Source organism: Hyaena hyaena, unplaced genomic scaffold (assembly GCF_003009895.1).
Source record: "Hyaena hyaena isolate Hyena2069 unplaced genomic scaffold, ASM300989v1 scaffold_0, whole genome shotgun sequence".
Taxonomy (NCBI): domain Eukaryota; kingdom Metazoa; phylum Chordata; class Mammalia; order Carnivora; family Hyaenidae; genus Hyaena; species Hyaena hyaena.
This window is the reverse complement of record NW_024080632.1, coordinates 4,481,297-4,501,547: the sequence shown is the minus strand read 5'-3', so window position 1 is coordinate 4,501,547 and position 20,251 is coordinate 4,481,297. Positions and strand designations below refer to the sequence as shown.

Below are 20,251 nucleotides of genomic sequence, written 5' to 3'. Positions count from 1 at the left end.
GAACAGGAAAGGGGAAGGGAGAGAGGGAGACACAGAACCAAAGCAGGCTCCAGGCTATGAGCTGTCAGATGTCAGCTCATCAACTGTGAGATCATGACCTGAGCTGAAGTTGGAAGCTTAACTGACTGAGCCACCGAGGTGCCCCAACTTTTACAATACTTCTGATGCAATTTATATTTCTATTCTAATATTTCATAAATGGTAATATATTGTAATTTGTCAGCTTCAAACCAATGAAAACATTACTAAAGGTACAAGTTAGAATCCAAAAAATAAGAAATTATCTACATTCAGAAACACCTCTGACTTTTCATGTTGGTAGTTTTGATATTGTAAAGTATTAGCTTATAGTAGTGGCAACTCAAATTACATTTTAAAGGTTTAATAATTTTTCTTATTTTGGCAGAGTACACAAGCATACACATACAGAGATTTTCAGTGAATAATGGTTTTGTTATAAATTCCCAGCCTAGAGAGCTTTAAAAGGTTTATTTCAGATCTTTCCATGACACATTTACAAATTTCTGGCTTGACTTTTTAAAACATTGGATTTCCGGTTTAAGTAATCTACGTAGGTAGATTGCTTAATAAATTTGGCCCCAAACCTTAAAAATTATTTTTAGTTCTGTTGTGCTAACCATATATTAACAAGTAAAAATTTATTAATGGCAAAATCACAAGTTTTCCATTCATCCCTACAACTTTCCCCCTTAAAAAGGGACTGGAGAAAGGCAAGGAAGAGAGAGTATTTAATGAATCAGACTATAATTAGGCAGTCATTCCTATGTGGTTTCCGATTAAGTCTACATCCTGGCTCCTTTCGCTATCAGGTGACTGGTTTTTCCATCTTCAAGTTCTTAAACATACTACACGTAATCAGAGATGTAAAGAATCAAATACTAAAATGCTTTTAAAGACTTAAAATTCTTAAATATTATTTTCCCTATTTAAAAGAAAGATTCTAGGGGAGCCTGGGTGGCTTAGTCGGTTAAGCGTCCGACTTTCGCTTAGGTCATGATCTCTCGGTTTGTGGGTTCTAGCCCTTCGTCTGGCTTTGTGTTGACTGCCAGCTCTGAGCCTGGAGCCTGTTTCAGAGTCTGTGTCTCCCTCTCTCTCTGACCCTCCCCTGTTCACACTGTCTCTCTCTATCCTAGAAATAAAATAAAAAAAAAAAAAAAATAAAAAATAAAAGAAAGATTCTAATTTTAGAAAATACAAACTCCTGTATAGTGACAGAAAGTGGTTGCCTAGGGATAAGTAGAGGGGCACAAAGGTGCAAAAGTGAGATATTACAAAGGACACAATAAAATGTTTGGGAGTGATGAATATATTTGTTATCTTGATTAAGGTTGATGGTTTCAACAGTGTGTGCTTTATGTCAAAACTTATCAAGTATATATTTCAAATATGTGCAGTTTATTGAACATCCATTTTACCTCAATAAAACTGTTAAGAAACATAAAAATAGGGTTTCCATCACATTTAAAATTCTTCTCTTAAAAATTTTAACTTAAGACCTTGAAGAGTAGTCATATGTACCATGCAGCTTTTGAAAAATTATCTTTCAAAATCCTGGTGAAATTAAATACACGGTCACTCAGGAAACTTTCTGATTAAAACCCCCCTTAAAACATCTCTTTGACCCTACTATAGTGGAATGAGTAGCTTCTTTTATATAGTAAATCTCACAAAAGTATAGAGTATAAAGATGAATTAACTTCCATGAGTGTTTTACAACATGGCTGTTACTCTGAAAAAATACAAAGCACATTCCTACACTAAAAATATTTCTCATGTTATTTAAGTAAATAGAAACTTTCTATAAACTATTTTTCATTACTTAAAAAGTTTAGATAGACCTTCTTAAAGGAAATACCTGGATCAATTAAACATGTTTCATCTACTCTTTTCCTAGGCTGCTGAATACACCCCTTAAAGCTATTTCCCAGAAAGATGTCAACAAAGCAAGAACTCCTTAATTTCCTACTCCCTACACTCTGCCCCAAAGAACACATACTGCACACATAACACCTTATTTTTATGTTTTCAGCCCTGTTTTTCTTACTTGATTCCCCTCTTATCTGTGGAAAAGATCATTTTCTTCCTATCCAGGGTTTTGGGGTCTACTCCTACCTTGTAACTACTTAATAGGCTATTTACTGACTGCCTGGTCTGTGTAATTTAGTTTAGCATGCTAGGCCCTGGAAATAGAAAGACCAATTATGACTTGGTGACTAGTCTGTGGAGTTTAGTTGAGTCAGAGTCAGATATGCCAACAATTAACATATTGTGGTAATTGATGCAGAACATTCAATGTACTGCACACAGGAAAGGCTGTTACCAGCTCTCACCTTTTCCTCCTGAATCTTCAATTTCTGTTTGTCTAACTGACTCTCTCCTCCAGCACACAATCACTCCTATTCACAATCCCCAGTACACAATCACCCCTATCACAATCACTATCACAATCACCAGTACACAAGAAGTCTAGGCATGGTACTTTCTTATTCATTTGCACACTCCCTCTATTGCCTTTTTTTTTTTTCTTCTTCTTTCTTGCCCTCTTTTCAAAGACAAGCAGTCAGAAGAAGCCTACCCTTTTCATCTACATTTATATTCTTTCTGGTTAATGAGGTTTGGCATGGAATGCCTTCTACTCCTTACCTTTCCAACTTGAACTTAACCAGGTGCCACCTCATTCGGGAAGCCAGTTGACTCTGTGATAGGATTTGGTGCCTTATCTCTTTGTTCTCACAGAACCCTGCTGGGCTCCATCAGCAAAGTCATGATGCCGCATTATAACTGTTCACTGCCTGTCATTCTTGTATTAGACTGTGAGATCCTAAATATCTTTGTTTTCTATTCTAGCACTCAGCACAGTACCTGACATGTAGTAGATGTTCAACAAAAACTGAATTAATGCACTATAGTTTTTTTTTTCTTTTCTTAAATAGTTTATTGTCAAGTTGGTTTCCATATAATACCCAGTGCTCATCCCAACAAGTGCCCTCCTCCATGCCCATCACCCCCTTTCTCCTTTCCCCCACTCCCATCAGCCCTCAGTTTGTTCTCGGCATTTAAGAGTCTCTCATGGTTTGCCTCTCTCCCTCTCCCCAACTACTTTTCCCCTTCTTCTCCCCCATGGTCCTCCTTTAAGTTCTTCCTAATCCACCTCTACGAATGCACTACAGTTTTGAGCCATTTATTTCTATTACTACTTAACAATGCAATTGATTTTATTCAATATTATCTATTAACATTACTTACATTTATATTTTATACAAACATCCCAAGAGATGCATAAAACACAATTTTATTTGTAAATTTTATTACTAAGTGAATAATTATGTATTTCCTGGCCCAAATAATTTCTCTTTAGGCTAAGAAGGGCAAAGCAAAATAAAGACTATCAATTCAAATAAAAAATGAAATATTACTAATGCTATAAATGTCTTTGGATATTCTGTTTAGTTGTCAGAATTAATACATAATAACATATTTATCCTAATTAAATTCAAGGTAACAGATACTGCAGAACATTTTAAACTGTATTAAACTTCTCTGATCAATTGTTTTTCTGCATACCAAATCTTTCAGTTCTCATACACATTACCTTCATTTCAAGAAATTCATTATTTGTTTTACATTTTCTTAATGTTTATTTATTTTTGAGACAGAGAAAGAGACAGAGCATGAGTGAAGGAGGGGCAGAGAAAGAGACATAGAATCTGAAGTAGGGTCCAGGCTCAGAGCTGGAGCCTGGTGCAGGGCTCAAACTCACAGACCATGAGATTATGACCTGAGCTGAAGTTGGATGCTTAACCAATTGAGCCCCCCAAGTGCCCCTCAAGAAATGCACTATTAATGGTAAATTCTAGTCATTTCTTAGTAAGAGTAGACCTATACAAATCACTTATTGATATTAATTTTTAAATGGCTATAACTTATAGATTTCTTTTGAAGATTTATCATAATTTTTTACAGTAAGTTTTGAGGGAAACTATATCAAATTCAAAGAATATACACTAAAAAGATACACATTACACTTAGGAGAAAAAAAATCATATGAAATTATTTTCTTAGGGCACCTGAGTGGCTCAGTCAGGTAAGTGTCCAACTCTTGATTTTGGCTCAGGGCATGATCTTGCAGTTTGTGAAGTCCTAACAGGACTAACAGTTTGTGCTAACAGTGTGGAGCCTGCTTGGGATTCTCTGTTTCTTTCTTTTTCTGCCTTTCCCTCCCTCTCTCTCAAAAAAAAAAAAAAAAAAAAAACATTAACAGAAAAATAAGTTTTTTTCTTTGTCCTGAAAATTAACATTCTCCTAGAAAGTGTAAACTTAGTGAATAAAGAATGAAATGACACCAACAATTAAATGCATGGCAACTTCCAGGTATTGCCTGAACCTGAATTTATAAGACTACAAGGAGTGAGAGAGTCTATGGAAAGCCACCAATTAACATGTATTAACCATATATTTTTAGAGGCAACACTATAGTGGTTTTTAAAATATGAATTAAATATACCATATTTCCTTGATTCTAAGATGCCATTGATTAAGCAACAAATATCATGTTAAATGTAGGGGCGCCTGGGTGGCTCAGTCGGTTAAGCGTCCGACTTCGGCTCAGGTCATGATCTCATGGTTCGTGGGTTCGAGCCCCACGTCAGGCTCTGTGCTGACAGCCAGCTCAGAGCGTGGTCTGTTTCAGATTCTGTGTCTCCCTCTCTCTCTGACTCTCCCCTGCTCATGCTGTCTCTATCTCTCTCTCAAAAATAAATAAAACATTAAAAAAATTGTTTTAATTAAAAAACAATATCATGTTAAATGTACATATAAAATGTAACATATACCCCAAAGGCAAAAACAATTAAAATGGGAAAGAATATGTGTCTAGATTCAAGGAAATACTGTATTATCTCTTTTAACAATTTTATTGAAATACAATGTACATGCCATAAAATTCATCCATTTAAAGTGTTCAATGGTTTTTAGCAATTTCACATAATTGTGCAACTAGCACCACAATCAATTTTAGAACATTTTCATCAGCTCCAAAGGAAGCCTCTATACCCATCAGCAATCCCTTCCACCCTCCACCAAACACACAAACACAGACACACATAGAGCTGTCCCCACCCTAAAACTCCTGAGCCCTAGGCAATCACTATTTGGATTTTGGATTTTATCTCTCTGGATTTGCCTATTATGGACATTTCATACAAATGGAATCATACAATATGTGGTCTTTTGTAACTAGTTTTACTTAATATGTTTTTGAGGTTCATATGTGTTGTAGCATGTATCAGTACTTCATTCTTTTGCATTCCATTGCATGGATTTTGTTTACTCACTCATCAGTTTAGGGGTATTTGGGTTGTTTCCACTTATGGGCTATTATGAATAAGGTTGCTATGAATGTTTGCGTACAAGACTTTGGGTGGACATATGTTTTCAATTCTCTTGGGTAGACACCTAGGAGTGAAACATGCTGGGTCATTTTGAGAAACTGCCAGATAGGTTTTTCAAAGCAGTCACACCATTTTATATTCCCACCAGCAACAATTCCACATTGTTGCCAATACCTGTTATTGTTATTGTCTATATTTTTTATTCTATGAATTATAGCTTAAAACATAATATTTCATAGAATACTATAGAAAGATGAATTAACCCTTGAAAAGCTAGATATTGACATTGGAATATTTCTCCAGTACCAATGAGAACTTTCTACTGCTCTTCCAGTTTACATGGTCTCCCTTCTGAGAGCGAAAATACTTTTCAAATGCCTTAGATGGGTTTGGTGGTGTAACCTTGGGTATTAGAACAATTTATCCTCTGTGTAAAGCTAATGTGCCAACAGAGCCAGGGATACCCATGTCACTAGCACAACCCAATACATGAAAAAACACCAAGCTTTAAGGGTCCAGCATTTTATTCCTTTTCTTTATGGCTCAGGCTCTAAAACAATTATTCATACTTTTCCCATCCATCTTTTCCATAACATCCACCCTAAGTACATACTCACATACGAGACAGCCTCCCTCCATGGTGGTTTTCATTACCTTTACCTTCTGACCAAACACTGAATGGAAACTATAAAACCCCAGGTAAAACTTAAGGATGTCTTCACCAGGAGTCTCATTAATTAACTAGGAAATGCCACTCTAAAATGCTGAGCTATCACTCAACAATAATTAATTCCTGTGAGTTGATTGCTTTAAGAAAAACTACTGATATAAACTAATATTCTCTGATCATCTAGATCATATAATAGTTTCCACTTACTTTCAGGCTTCGCATCTGCTGCTGCGTGGCGCATACTTTTCAGCTGATTTTGTACTCTTTGCAGTCTCTGCACTGCATGAAATAGCTTTAAAATATAATTAGATCCATTATTTCCTTAGTCTATTGAGACCTACCACTCACATGGACAAGCAAAGAAATATACAAGTTCCACTTAATTCTTGTGATATACAAAGAACAAATAATAAGAACTAAGAAAATTACGGTGTTGAGCTCAGAATGTAATTGGTTTTCTCAATACCTTTTCATTTAAAGCTTCTTAAAAAAGGTTTCAGGTATTTTTTCTTTAGTTCTTTATTGTACTTAGTGATCAAGGAAAAATACTTGGTAAAGAAATACATACATCAGGCTTTTCTTTGTTTAATTTATTTCATTTTTAAGTTATTTCCACATCCAATGCTTGAACCCACAACCCTAAGATCAAGAGTCACATGCTCCACTGACTGGGTCAGCCAGGTGCCCCTAACATGGTTTTCTTAATTCTAAAGCATATTAGCATTCTCACAAATGATGTCTTAGAATCAGACATTGATGTGGGGCACCAAGGTGGCTCTGTCAGTTAAGCATCCAATTCTTGATTTCAGCTCAGGTCATGATCTCATTCATGGTTGTAAGACTGAGCCACGTATCACACTGAGCATGCTCTCTCTCAAAAAAAAAAGAATCAGACACTTATGCTAAGTAACCATTCAGGGACCAAGCAATACAGCTTACTAGTGCAATGGAACTACTACGATGCCAAATCAAGTTCCAAAAGAGCCAAATATCTCATTGAGTAGGAAATGGAACTGTTTCAAAGTGTATTTTTAATGTATAAAGTCTACTCAGTTTTAAGACAAATTTTTAATGAAATAAAAGTAATCCTTTCTAACCAAATTATATTTTCTTTAAGGCAAAGTCTAAAAATGTGGAGTGTAGGTGATTTTGTGCCTTTTTATGATTTGCTTATTTGCCCCTGGAATAAAGTGTAGTGGATACTATGATCGGTGGAATAAAATGGATATTCTCATAGCCCCAGGATCTCAAGATGCCCTTTGGAGATTCTGGAAGTTTTATCAGCAGTTAATCTTAATGCTTAATGTTATGATGAATGTTCTGTGATGTTGGGTCAACATGAGTTAAGCACAGGCTAAAAGGTAGTATATAGATATATACTGGGTACTGAACTCAAAAAGTAGCATTATTGCTGCTGGTGCCACAAAATCCTTTGAAGAGTATTCCATCATATTAACAAAAGAAAACACGAACTTCCACAATCTAGAATTCTTTTTTCTTCACATTCGGATAACCAAAAGGAATCAATTCTTTCACCACAAGAATATAAACTTTTGTGAGGCTACCTGATTCTTTTGTTCCTGTTTCTGTTGTGCAAGAAATTCTTCTCTCTCTTTTTCAACTCGAAGTTGCCTTGCTATTTTAAGCATTCGTTGATGATTCTGAACTGTCTCCACCTACAGTAAGGGAATAACTAGTACATGTTACTGTCAAGTTTAAGAAAGAAATAAGCATGTCATGTGACTCAGACATCCACTTATCATTTCCTTTTGGCAAACAGTACTCCCTAGAGATGACAGTGAAGTTCCAGACTCCAGGTCTTCAAAGTTCTGGGCTACTGCCTGGGGAGATTCCCTTTCTGTCAATGTTATTTGAGTCCATCCTCAGATGTACACCCATGCCTTGTTTAATCTTTATTTCCATTCCTAAATCTGTGCAAGCGCCTGGGACCTGGGGCCAAAGTCTTACAGTGCTAATTCTTGCCTTACCCTTTTCTTCAAACGTTCAACTCTCTTAATGAGCTGATCCTTTTCTTCCACCATTGCACTGATATCCTAAAAAGTAGTCAAGGAGACATTATAAGGAAAAGTATTCTTTGTAGAATTCAAAGTTTTCATATGATTGTGCATCGACCATTTTCACTATATATAACCAGAGCATCAAGGAACAAAGATCCTCTTTTGGATAAAGGGCATTTTTATTTCTCCCCAGGGTTCTTTATGCAGGGTAATTTATTGGGCAGCCTGGTGTTCATTTAGAAAAGCAACTAAAACAGGTTATAACATAGCAAGGTAAAGCTGCCAACCAGCACATTTGTGCTCTGATTCCAAATATGGGCACAAGATTTTTCAAAAGTCTTCTATAATGGAAAGTGTGCAGGTCTAAAAACATGAACAACAGCTGCTGACATCCCATCTGCTCTGTTGAATACCAAACTATATATTCTGCCAATTTTCCATCAAAATTATTTTTAAGGCTATGGTGTTTTCAAGACATAAATTTGCATCTTATTTTGTCAATTAACCAATTCCCTTCCTAAAAATAAAGGCTTCAAAAATAAACCACCTTCCTGTTAATCAGCTCCATAATATTTTCAAGTGAAAACAAAAATTCCTTCCTAAACCTAAAAAAATGAATATCCTAACTATCACAGTAATACTGAAGAGAAAAATAGACACAACAGCCAGTATTGACAGGATCCAGGGAAATAGGCACTTACTCACTACTGGTGGCATTGTATTGAAGAACAATATCAACAGTCTTAAAATAAATATATATACCATCTAGCCTGATAATTCTATGTCTGGGAGTTTTTCTAATAAAATATTCATGGAAGTCCAAGGACTTCTCTACGAGGAGTTTTACAGATGCTAATTATATCTAAAATTTGTAAACTACTCAGATGTCTGAAGATTATTAAATAAACTACGGCATGACACAATAGAAGTTATTACAAATTATGCAGAAGAATGTTTAATGACAGAAAAAGTCATGATAGGACATTACTTGAAAGAAGCAGATTATAACATTTATATATAGCACAATATGAAGAAAAAAATTTAAATATACTCAGTAAAATGTCAATAGTAGTTATCTCTACAGTGTGGCATTATGAGTGAATTATTTTCTATTTCTTGCTTATCATATTTTCTACAAAGAATATGTTCAAAAATACCCTGGTGATAGTGAAATTAAAATGACAGACTCTTGGTTATTTTATCATTTCATTTTACTCAGATGACATAATGGAAGAAGAGTAGATGAAGGTCTATCACTCTTGTTTCATACTATATTATAAGTATCCTACTTATGGATCTTTCTCTCCCATTAATATGAGTTCATCTTTCATTCCTAATATGCTCAAGAAACTCTCGTTGAGAAACTACCATGTACAGGGCACTGTCATAGACACTGGGCATACAGTGGTGAGCAAGATATATAGACATGGTCCTTGCCCTCATGGGGCATGAAGATAGTTGGGAAGATAGACATTAATCATAAGCCTGGTAAGTGTTATAAAACAAAAAGAATTGGGGGAACTAAGTCATCTAGGAAATCAGGGAAGGCCTCCCTGAGGAAGCAACTTCTATTGTTTCCATGCTTGGTGAGAATGTTAAATTTTTTTTTTTGTAGAATGTTAAGTAACATGTGTCAAAAGTCCTAAGGAGCGCCTGGGTGGCTAAGTTGGTTAAGCAGCCCACTTCAGCTCAGGTCATAATCTCACAGTTTGTGGGTTTGAGCCTCTCATCTGAGCTGTCAGCATGGAGCCTGGAGCCTGCTTGTCTCTCTCTCTCTCTCTCTCTCTCTCTCTCTCTCTCTGCCCCTTCCATACTTACTCATGAGCTCGCTCGCTTGCTCTCAAAAAAATAAACATTGAAAAAAAAATTTTTTAAGTTCTAAAAATTTTCATTGGCTTTCATAAGCAATTCAATTTCTAGAAATTTATTCTAAGGAAACAATCACAAATATCCCAAAATAAATGTATGTATAAGATAATCATAGCATTATCTATAATAGCAAAAGATAAAAAACCAAAAATGTTAACCTATCCATACTATAGAAAATTATTTAGTCATTAAAGATCACATTCAGATAGATAACAATGTGAAGGTACTCAGAATGCAGTAATTTAAAAAGCAAGATACAAATAACTGTATAAGCGTGATCCCAAATACCCCCAAACACACGCACAAAACCTCAAAGTATCTATAACACAATATTAACAATTGGGTGGTTTTTTCTTCTTTGTTCTTATCTCTATTTTCTGTAACATATCATATGTGTGTGTGTATATATACATGTATACATATATATATGGTAAAGACCCAAAATGTAATCTTTTTTTTTTTTTTATTCTTGAATGATAAAGAGAGTGTGCACATGTATGAATGGGTAAGAGAGAGAGAAAGAATCCCAAGTGGGCTCCACACTGATGTGAAGCTCAAACTCCTAAATCTGTGAGATCATGGGCTGAGCTGAAACCAAGAAGTCAGACACTTAATTGAGTGAGCCACTCAGGCACCCCTAAGAATGTAATCTTTTTTGATCCATGGTAGTGTGGTAGTGGTTTATATAGTAAAAAGAACTAATTATGAGTTTATCCTGGCTTCATCAATCTCTTCAGTAAAGAGCTAGCAAAAGTCCTACAAAAGAAAATCTGCCACTTGCTAGCACTAGTTCCCATATAGTTTAAAACTCATACTGAATTACCTAAAAACCAAAATGGGAAATCTAATATTCAATTCTAAAAATATATTACTATATTTTCTTTTATTTACCCTTCTTATTTCTGCTGTAGAAAATCCAGATGTCTTGAGTTGCTCACATTCTTTATGCAAAGTTTTAAAGGCTTCCATCAGCTCTTCATACTAAAATATAAGTTAAAAAATTATAAATTAATGACTAGACCCAGTAGGCTTTTCTTATTGATTAACTTATAGTGATTACTTAAACCATTATAAAATGACATTAAAAATACATTTATATAAGATATAAAAAAAAGTAGGTATATGAGATCTGGTCATTAAGTACTTCTCCAGGTTCTTCTCTGGTTACTTTCCTAACTCACACCCTCTACTCCAACTATGGTGATCTTTCAATCTCTGGAATATTCTTAGCTCTCATCTCCAGTCTGCACACCCTATTCCCTCTGAGAACACTCTATGACTTCCTCAACTGGATAATTTCAGCTCATCATCTGTCAGGTCTCAGCAAAGATACCACCATCCTCAGAGAAGACTTCTCTAGCCCTATACTATCTAGATCAGAGTGTCATGATACCAGAGTAAATATTATGTAAAATTATAATTGTCTTGTTACTTGTTTCTTTCCTACCATTAGACAGCAAGAGTCAGGAGGATAAGAACCCTACTAAGCGTGTATAATTATGTATCAGCATGGTGTATAAGTGATATAGATATTCAATAAAAAGTAGTGGAATGAATAAAAAAAATCACAACTCTTACCCAAAATTCTTTAAAAGTAGTGTTTTTTGTGAGCAATGACAGGAAATTAATAATATTTTTCTTGACTGATCATATCCTACAAATCGGCAAATCATTTATTCTAAAACTCTTCATTCAGGAAGACAATGTGCATTTTTTATTAGAGTCTGTGCTAAATGACTGGCTAAGTGTATCAGTCATTTTATATATATACCTCAGATATATATGCTTCAAGAACAAACATGTCTTTCTTATCATTAATTCTTCCATTAATTATCTGGGCAGATTTAGTAAAAACTATTAATAAACTTCTTCTAGAGGAATTAGTTTTAGTCAAGTTTATTGATGGGGGTAGATAGGGAGGAGAAAATATTTCACACTCATGCTTCTCTATTTCCTACATTATGTAAATAAAGCTTTCAAATGCAGGGGTTGGGTCTCCTTCTTTTGTATTTCTCCCAAGGTATCTACTGTAACATTTGACATGATTATCTCAACCCCTAAAATGTCTTAAGGAATCAACACTGACTCTGTTTTGAATGACTGCCACGACTATCCAAAATAACAAAACATGGATGAAGAAACATTTAGTTTTAAATAAATTTTTTTGTTGTCTTTTATTTATTTCTGAGAGAGAGACAGACAGTGTGAGCAGGGGAGAATCAGAGAGAGAGGGAGACACAGAATCTGAAACAGGCTCCAGGCTCTGAGCTGGCTGTCAGCACATAGCCTGACGCGGGCCCGAACCCAAGAACCGTGAGATCATGACCCGAGCTGAAGCCGGACGTTTAACCAATTGAGCCACCCAGGTGCCCCAAGAAACATGTAGTTTTTTTTGTTTTTTTTTTTTTAAATGTTTTACTTATTTCTAGGAGAGAGAGAGAGACAGCGTGAGCAGGGGAGGGTCAGAGAGAGAGGGAGTCACAGACTCTGAAACAGGCTCCAGGCTCTGGGCTGGCAGCACAGAGCCCGACGCGGGGCTCGAACCCACGAACCGCGAGATCATGACCTAAGCGGAAGTCAGACGCTTAACCGACTAAGCCACCCAGGCGCCCCAGAAACATGTAGTTTTAATTGCTTTTGATTCAATCCCAATTTTGAGTACATACTGTATAGAGGCAACTCTATAAAACCCTGGAGGAAAACAAAGATGGATAAAACAGGATACCTGTCTTCACAGACCTCATAATCTGCTGGGAGAGACAGATTGACAAACTATTCACAACAAACTGGCACAATCAATCAGTCTATGTACATAGTATAGAATAAAAGCACAAAGTGCTAAACAGAGGCACTTTTTAAAAATCAAAGTCCTTTGAAATCTTAAACTTGAATTCTCTCTTTCAATGGTCTTTGATCAGTACTATGGTTTGAAATCCCAGGACTAAGAGCCAGATCAGCCAGAATCCTCAATAGTCAAGAGCTTTAAGAATGTAAAGCCAGAGCCCAATATCCTAAAACTCTAGAAGGAAAGTGCACTGAAATTTCAAACTCCTAGCCCTTTCTCTACTTTCTGCCTAACTGGGAAGTCCTTTGAGATCTCAAGCCTAGCTTCTTTGCCTATACACATATCCTGATTTGTCTGGGACAGTGTCAATTTATAACTTTGCCTAATTATTTTGATAGTTCCCTTCTCTTTGATTTGGATGACAAATTGTATTGTCACCTAACTGATCAGGAAAATACTCTACAATCCCAAACCTAAAATCCTAGCTACCCACAATTTTTTTTTTACTTTTTTTTTATTTTTACAAACAGTTTATTGTACTACCCACAATTCTTAATAAATTATTCTAAAATCTTAATTTCAGGATTGTTTTCTATGTATATACCCCTATCACTGAAATGGCATTTCTGTGCAAAAGTCAATATTTTCATACACGATTGCACTTGGACATTACTAATAACTATTTAACCTTTTGGTGCCAGTTGTACATACAGAGAAGCAAGTAAGCTAGAGAGAGATTAACAATTATCTGAACATGTGCATGTTGGCATCCATTACAGTTTAAAAACGCCATTTGTGTATTGTATACCTGTTTATTGGTATCAGCCACTGTTTCATCCTGAAGAAACTCATTTGGTACCTCAAGTTTTATTAAAAAACGAGCTAAATATGCTCTTTTCTTCAGTTCATTAGTCCTCTGAAGAAGCCAGTGGAGCACTGGATAAATTACAGGTTTACTTCCAATCACCAGACCCTGACGAAAGGTACTCCTATAAAAAGAAAATAAATATGTGTGCATGCACTACCCTCCTTATAAAGAAACCTTGAAAAGAGATAAAAGCTCAAAACCTAATTTACAATTTCCTGATGGTTTTCCATGACTACTTAAAAAAATTAAACCAAGACTATTCTAAAGTCATTCTGTATTATCAACAATAAACATAAAATTAGACCTTTAGCATATCACTGGACTACAGGGGAGGTTGTATTGGAACCATAAATTGGTACAGTCAGCCTTAATGCTTCATTGAGTGGGCAGGTTTAAGTTATTGTTTCTGTCTAAGATGGCATATAAATGATAAGTGATAAAATGGAATAGTGGATTTGCCTGACCTTTTTGATTAGGGGAAAAAAATGACCCACTTAAGACTTCTCCATGACAAAATAATATTTAAAGTTCAAGATTATTTTGAAATTCGGTGATATTCTAAAGCCATTAACTAAAGGAGACCAGGTATAGCCCAGAAATTCTGACTGTAGACTATGAAGGTTTGGATATTACAGCATAGCTTTAAGAAAGGAACACGTGATCAGATTCTTACATGTCTGTGGCATTTCCTGGAGGTTTGTATTTAAGGATACCAAGGAGGCTCAACATCCTTTTGGCTGTCTGCTCTGGCATCTCCTCTCTGATATCAACAACTTGCTAACAAATAAAGAAATTGAAAAAATGCATTATTGTTGTATGTCTAACAAAGAGCAATACTTAAACTCACCGGCAAAGCTGTTTGGCAAGAGCATAACAGGTACAATGGACTCTTCATAAAACAGATTAAGTATGGAAGCCCCCAGATACCAAGTGAGGGTACATACAAGTCAGATCAGGATTCGTATTAAGAATGTCAAGCTTAAAAAGTATCCAGTGGAAGGACCAGTGTATAAGAAACATGAGCTAACTTGCAATACAATAAAACCTTTTGTAAAAGCATTTTCAATTCCAAGACCAAATCTGTTTATGTTTGAAGCAGAGAAGTAATTTCTAAATAAGGTACAAGTAGATAATTTAATTATTAAGTTAGTAGAGAAACCTTAAAGATCATTTATTTTTACTTTACAGGCATGGAAAATAAGACCCATAGGTTAAATAAATTGCCCAAGACTCATAGATACTTAGAGGCCAAAACTGGCTTTCCTGCTACCCTTTTCATCACAAGAAAGAGAAAACTCTTACCTTTGGGTCAATCTCAGCCAGAACATCATTTAGAATTTGCAATAGTTGCATTGGCTCCAGGGAATCAAATGTGATTAAATTATAGTTCTTCCTAAAAGGCTCCTTATTGAGATTGTCCACAATGAATTTGATTTGATCGCTCATAATTAGGTCTTATAACTAAAAATAGAGATAAAATTCCTTATTACTGGTAATAAACATTCTGGAAAAAAATCAGTATTGAATTTATAGGAAGTAGGCATGAAAAGTATAATTCTACATGGTACACAAAATGCTAAGAAAAAGGTTGTTTTGTTGAAAGAAATCAGAATATGAAGACTTTATTATGAATGTTACAGTACATACTGTTAATATTAAAATCGAATTTAAAAAAATTTTTTAATGTTTTATTTATTTCTGAGAGAGAGAAAGAGACAGCGTGAGCAGGGAAGGGTCAGAGAGAGAGGGAGATACAGAATCTGAAGCAGGCTCCAGGGTCTGAGCTGTCAGCACAGAGCCCGATGCGGGGCTCGAACCCAAGAACCGTGAAATCATGACCTGAGCCAGACAGATGTTTAACCAACGGAGCCACCCATGCGCCCCAATACTGAATGTTTTTGTATATTTATCTAGTATGATAGCAATCATCTGAGTTAACATTGAATTAATATGGACAAATGCATGATAAATTCCACCTACATTAACATCTCTTCCATTCAGCTCCACAACTATCCAGGGGTAAAGATTGTTAGGTTACAGACATGCTTCTAATTTCATTTTAAATAGCAGCCCATGTTTAAAAATTGGGAGATTTTTTTTTACATTAAAATCCAGCTGTCTAATTTCTTGTCAAAATCAGATCTAGCAACCCTGGCCACACATTTGTGCACAGCCACACCCAACTGAAGTTGAATGGATGCTGCAGCAAGCTTTAGCCTGGGTATGCTCTCTTTGGTTTTGTTCTGGTTTCCTCCACCAAGTACTCTTCACCCATCATCGACTCTGCCAACCTTGCATAATTCAGGCCTATGTTTCCTGTGCCTTCAATAAGGTAACAGCCTCAAGTTTCTGGCCCCCACTTCTCTTATTCCAAATCACTTGTATGATTCTTCTCACTGTTCACAAAGTCCAAATTTCTTGGAATTTGAGACTCTTCAAGATCTAGCTCAATTTAACTTTCCCGACTTTATTTCCAAATTGTTACCTTTCACTCTTTTAAACTTCACCGGACTGAAATAGTTACTGCTCCCCTAGTTTTTCCACATCTGCCTTCAGTTGATGCTGTTTTCTTGCTTAGAAAGGCTGTTCCTTGCCTGATCTCCACAGGTGCAAATCCTAACAGTCTTTCAAGCTCTGCCCTCCAAATGCACGTCCCTCCAGGAAGTCATTCTCTATCTCCCACATTCTGTATCAGAGCAACACTGTACTGCCCTCCAAGTTAACCACACTTTATCTGCACTGCTCTCTTACAGTTACTTTTCTGTTTTGTGCTAATTTTTTTTGTACATCTTCCCTTCTTTACTAAACTATAAATCCCATGAGGACATATCTGTGCCTAATTCCTTCTGTGAATACCCACTGCATCAAAACAGTGACTTCTTCCATAGACTGGATGAATGTGTCCACAGGCCCAAGGCCAGAAAAAAAACAAAAAATAAAAAGCATATGCATAAGTAGGTTGGTGGTGATCATAACTTTTTAAAAGATTAAATATTTAATTATTTAACAACTAAAATGGCTTTACCAAGGGTTCCTAGTGTTTCCGGCATGAAGATATCACTTGTTTAGTAGGGGAAGGAGTGGTAGAAATTTTGCAGGCAAGCAATTTTTTAAACTAGCAATTTAAAAAAATGAATTAAAAAAATGAACTGCTAAAAAAAGAAATACAGAAAAAACTACTTCAATGTTCTCTAACAGTTTTTAAGCATGAAATGAATAGATGCTATTTTATCAAAGTTGGGGCTGCCTGCATTTTGCTCTAAAATAGATTCTTTTTAATTGCGTGGGTGGAGCTAGATATTGGAAAACATCAAATGTAAAGATATCATTTCTCCATAATTATGATAAAACTATGGGTAAAGATTATTATTGTTTAAAAATAAGTCAAAAGACAATAGAAACCTCATATCAATGAGGTTTAAAATTTTGAGGTGCCTTTCAATCCATAAAAGGAAAACTTACATAAATTAAGTAAAAATCCACACTGGAGACCCAAGTTTTTCACCGTTAAAAGTATTTTAGGTAAAAATCCATGGCATAATCTTCCTACACATATTTATTTAATTTCAATGATTTAGAAATTATGTATATATAATATATAACATATACACACACATATACTTTTTCTTCCCTTTCAGAAAAAACAAATCACTTGGAAAAACGAGTGCAATGTTACCAGGAGAGGAAAAGAAGGTGGTTGGGTCCCCCCCCCCGGTTGCCCACCAGCTTTCAGATGGTCACCCGCTGAGGACAAAGATGTACTGAACAGGTAGGTTGCCTATGCCCAGTGGGCTCTGAGCTCTAAAATTAGCAAAAGCAATTACTCTCCTTCTGCCAGCGGAAAGTCGCCACACTAATTCACGAACACTTACCCACATAAGAGCCCAAGGGGGTGGGGGTGGGGGTGGAATTAAAACCAGGACGTGCGTTTATCTGGCACAACTGGGGACAGAAACGACACTGCCCTGGTCCCAGACTGGCACCAGCGCGAGACCAGCAGCCTCTTAGGAGTCCCAAAAATAGTGTTCCCCGCCCCCGCCCCCGGGGCTCGGGAAACGGGACAGGGGACCCCACATCGGACCCAGGCACCTCGATGGAGGTAATCTGGGCTCCCCGACCGCTCAACCCTCGGGGGAGAGGCCTGGACTCCCGCGAGGCCCGGCAAGCACCGACCCCCGCGTTGAGGGCTTCACGGCTGCGACCCTCCACCGGCGAGCTGCAGCACTGGGAAGGGAGGGGAGGAGGAGTTCTTTTCTTCTGGGGGGCTCAGGGGAGTTTCCGAGCGCGGGTTGGCGAGGTTACCTCAAATTCTCCTCAAGAAACCACTTTCCCCCCCCGCAGGAGGCATCCAGGCTCTAGTGGGTTCCTAGAGACGAGCTCCTTGGCAACGGTTGCTAGGCCGTGGCGTTACGTCACTTCCGGCGGGTGGGCCAGCCGGTTCCGCGAGCCCTCGCGGGTGCGCGCCGGGGCCGAGGTCCCCGGCCGGGAAGAGTGGCGTGTCCTCCCCACGTTGCAAAGTGGGTTTACGGGTCCTGAGCCAGGGTGAGGAGTGGAGAACATTACTTCGTGATGTCAAGTGGCAAGGAAAATATGAGAAGAAATAAACTGAATTCCTCACGTCTTTTCAAACATCTTGGAAAAATCCAGCTACAGATTTAGGATCAGTCTTAGAGCAAAATAAAACAAACAAACAAACAAACAAACAAACAAATTCCATATTAGGCATCTCCTATATGCCTTGCTCTGTGCTGGCTGCTGGGGATGCAAAGGAAGCCAGGAACTATGAGGGTCCCGTCCTCAAGGGCGGATAGAGACAATTTAAAGGCAACTCCAATAATACGATGATAAATGGCATCACAAAAGGACCCAAAGATGGGGGGACCCCGATGAAGTATTCCAAGTTTATTTGGGGCTGAAGGGATGATACTCTTAGGAAAGGTTCCATCGGTCAAAATGATGTTTAAGTACCAGTGAAAATTAGCCAGTTGGGCAAGGGGATATTTTTTTGGGCAGAAGGAACAGAAAATTGCAAGATGAATCCGTTGCTGGCTGCCTTCTGATTATTGAACTATCAAGCAGAGACATCCTGTGGGGCACTTGGAGGAAAACAAAGGCCCATCCCAGCTCACAGATGCTCACGAGGAGTTGGAGAAGATAACACTTCAGACCTTGAAAAATTAAATACTTTAAATAACTTTGGGAAAAACAAAAGATTCTGCGTGGGAATTGCATAATTAATTGATCCTGGTGAGCGTATTAGGTGATTCTCTGAGCGAGCTGGATTTGAAACCTGGGTCTGGGTCTGGCCTTTTGTGGCTTCACCTTTTGGAACTTTCCTCATCTGTCTATAAAATGTGGCTCTAATAATCCCTTCCTCAAGTGGCTGATGTGAGGATGGAGTTAGCAAAGGGAAAGTGATTACAACAGTGCCTGACATTGGAAGAGTTAAGGACATTTTTCCCCCTACTTAAAAAAAAAAAAAGAGAGAGAGAGAGAGAAAGATGGTTAGATTTGCTCCTTCTATAGAGTCTACAGATGTAGGCTATAGAAAGGGAAGAGTGGTTTATCGAGTAGTTTTTAGTTCCTCCTCTGCGTGTTGCAGCTATTATAGAAACACTATACTTTTCAGTTATGAGAATGCAATCTTGTGTAAATTCAAGTAAGTAATGGAATCCACTCTGCACTCAAACTTGAATGGATTTTATGCTTATTGTGGTTGCTTTGGAACACAAGAATTTGAGGCCAGTTAGCATGCTTCCTGGGATCCATACACTGAGAAGCTTATATTCCAACTTGAAGCAAGAAAAGAGAGACATAGAGAAGCCAGCTCTTATTAGGTCTCTGCCTAACTATAGGGCCTAGTTACAAGCCAAAGGAAGGCTTACTACCACCCACTGATTCATTTAAGATAAAACCTTGAATGGATTCATTGAAGAGTCCAACAGGAACTTCTCAGCAATAATTCCACACCACCCAAGGCTGATAACATACCAAGTCAAGCCACCCACATGAAGACTTTTTTCCCTTTTGGATGCTATGTTGAGTCTTCCTTGTAAACTTCCAAAGATGCCTCTTTGCTGAACTATATTTGACATTTTTAAAGCATTTTAATAATTTTTAATGCTTATTTTTGAGAGAGAGAGATAGGATGAAAGTGCAAAGTGTGAGTGGGGGAGGGGCAGAGAGAAAGGGAGACAGAGGATCCGAAGTGGGCTCCAAACTGACAACAAGAGCCTGATGTGGGGCTAGAACTCATGAGCCACAAGACCATGACCTGAACCAAAGTCGGATGCGTAACTGACTGTGCCACCCAGGCGCCCCTATACCAGACATTTTTAATAGCTGAAGGGAAGTCCAGTTATATGAGACAGTCTTTCTGAAAGATTCCCACCCTCATCCTGATTCTATATTCTAAAAAAATAGATTTATTAAAGTATAATTCACATACATACAATTCACCCATTTTATTTATTTCTTTGTTTGTTTATTTTGAGAGAGACAGAGACAGTATGAGTTGGGGAGGGAGACAGAGAATCCCAAGCAGGCTCTGCACTGCCAGTGCAAAGCCCAACACAGGGCTCACACCCACGAACCATGAGATCATGATCTGAGCTGAAACCAAGAGTCAGA

At 37.2% G+C, this 20,251-nt stretch overlaps 1 protein-coding gene across 5 annotated transcripts in view; it reads right to left on the bottom strand.

Moving 5' to 3' along the window:
* Positions 1-20,251, bottom strand: part of IFT81 (intraflagellar transport 81) — a 184,251-nt gene that overhangs the window by 67,397 nt on the left and 96,603 nt on the right. For 3 of the 5 annotated variants that reach the window (XM_039218976.1, XM_039218894.1, XM_039219054.1), the window contains 7 exons: positions 14,924-15,082; positions 14,295-14,398; positions 13,562-13,742; positions 10,860-10,949; positions 8,070-8,135; positions 7,647-7,757; positions 6,289-6,373 (listed from right to left, as the gene is read on the bottom strand). In XM_039218976.1, the coding sequence (XP_039074907.1) occupies positions 6,289-6,373; positions 7,647-7,757; positions 8,070-8,135; positions 10,860-10,949; positions 13,562-13,742; positions 14,295-14,398; positions 14,924-15,067 (781 nt within the window). In that variant the 5' untranslated portion in view covers positions 15,068-15,082. Of the gene's footprint in view, positions 1-6,288; positions 6,374-7,646; positions 7,758-8,069; positions 8,136-10,859; positions 10,950-13,561; positions 13,743-14,294; positions 14,399-14,923; positions 15,083-17,923; positions 18,000-20,251 lie in introns of those variants that run through there. The other 2 variants (XM_039218817.1, XM_039219130.1) reach the window with 1 other exon arrangement.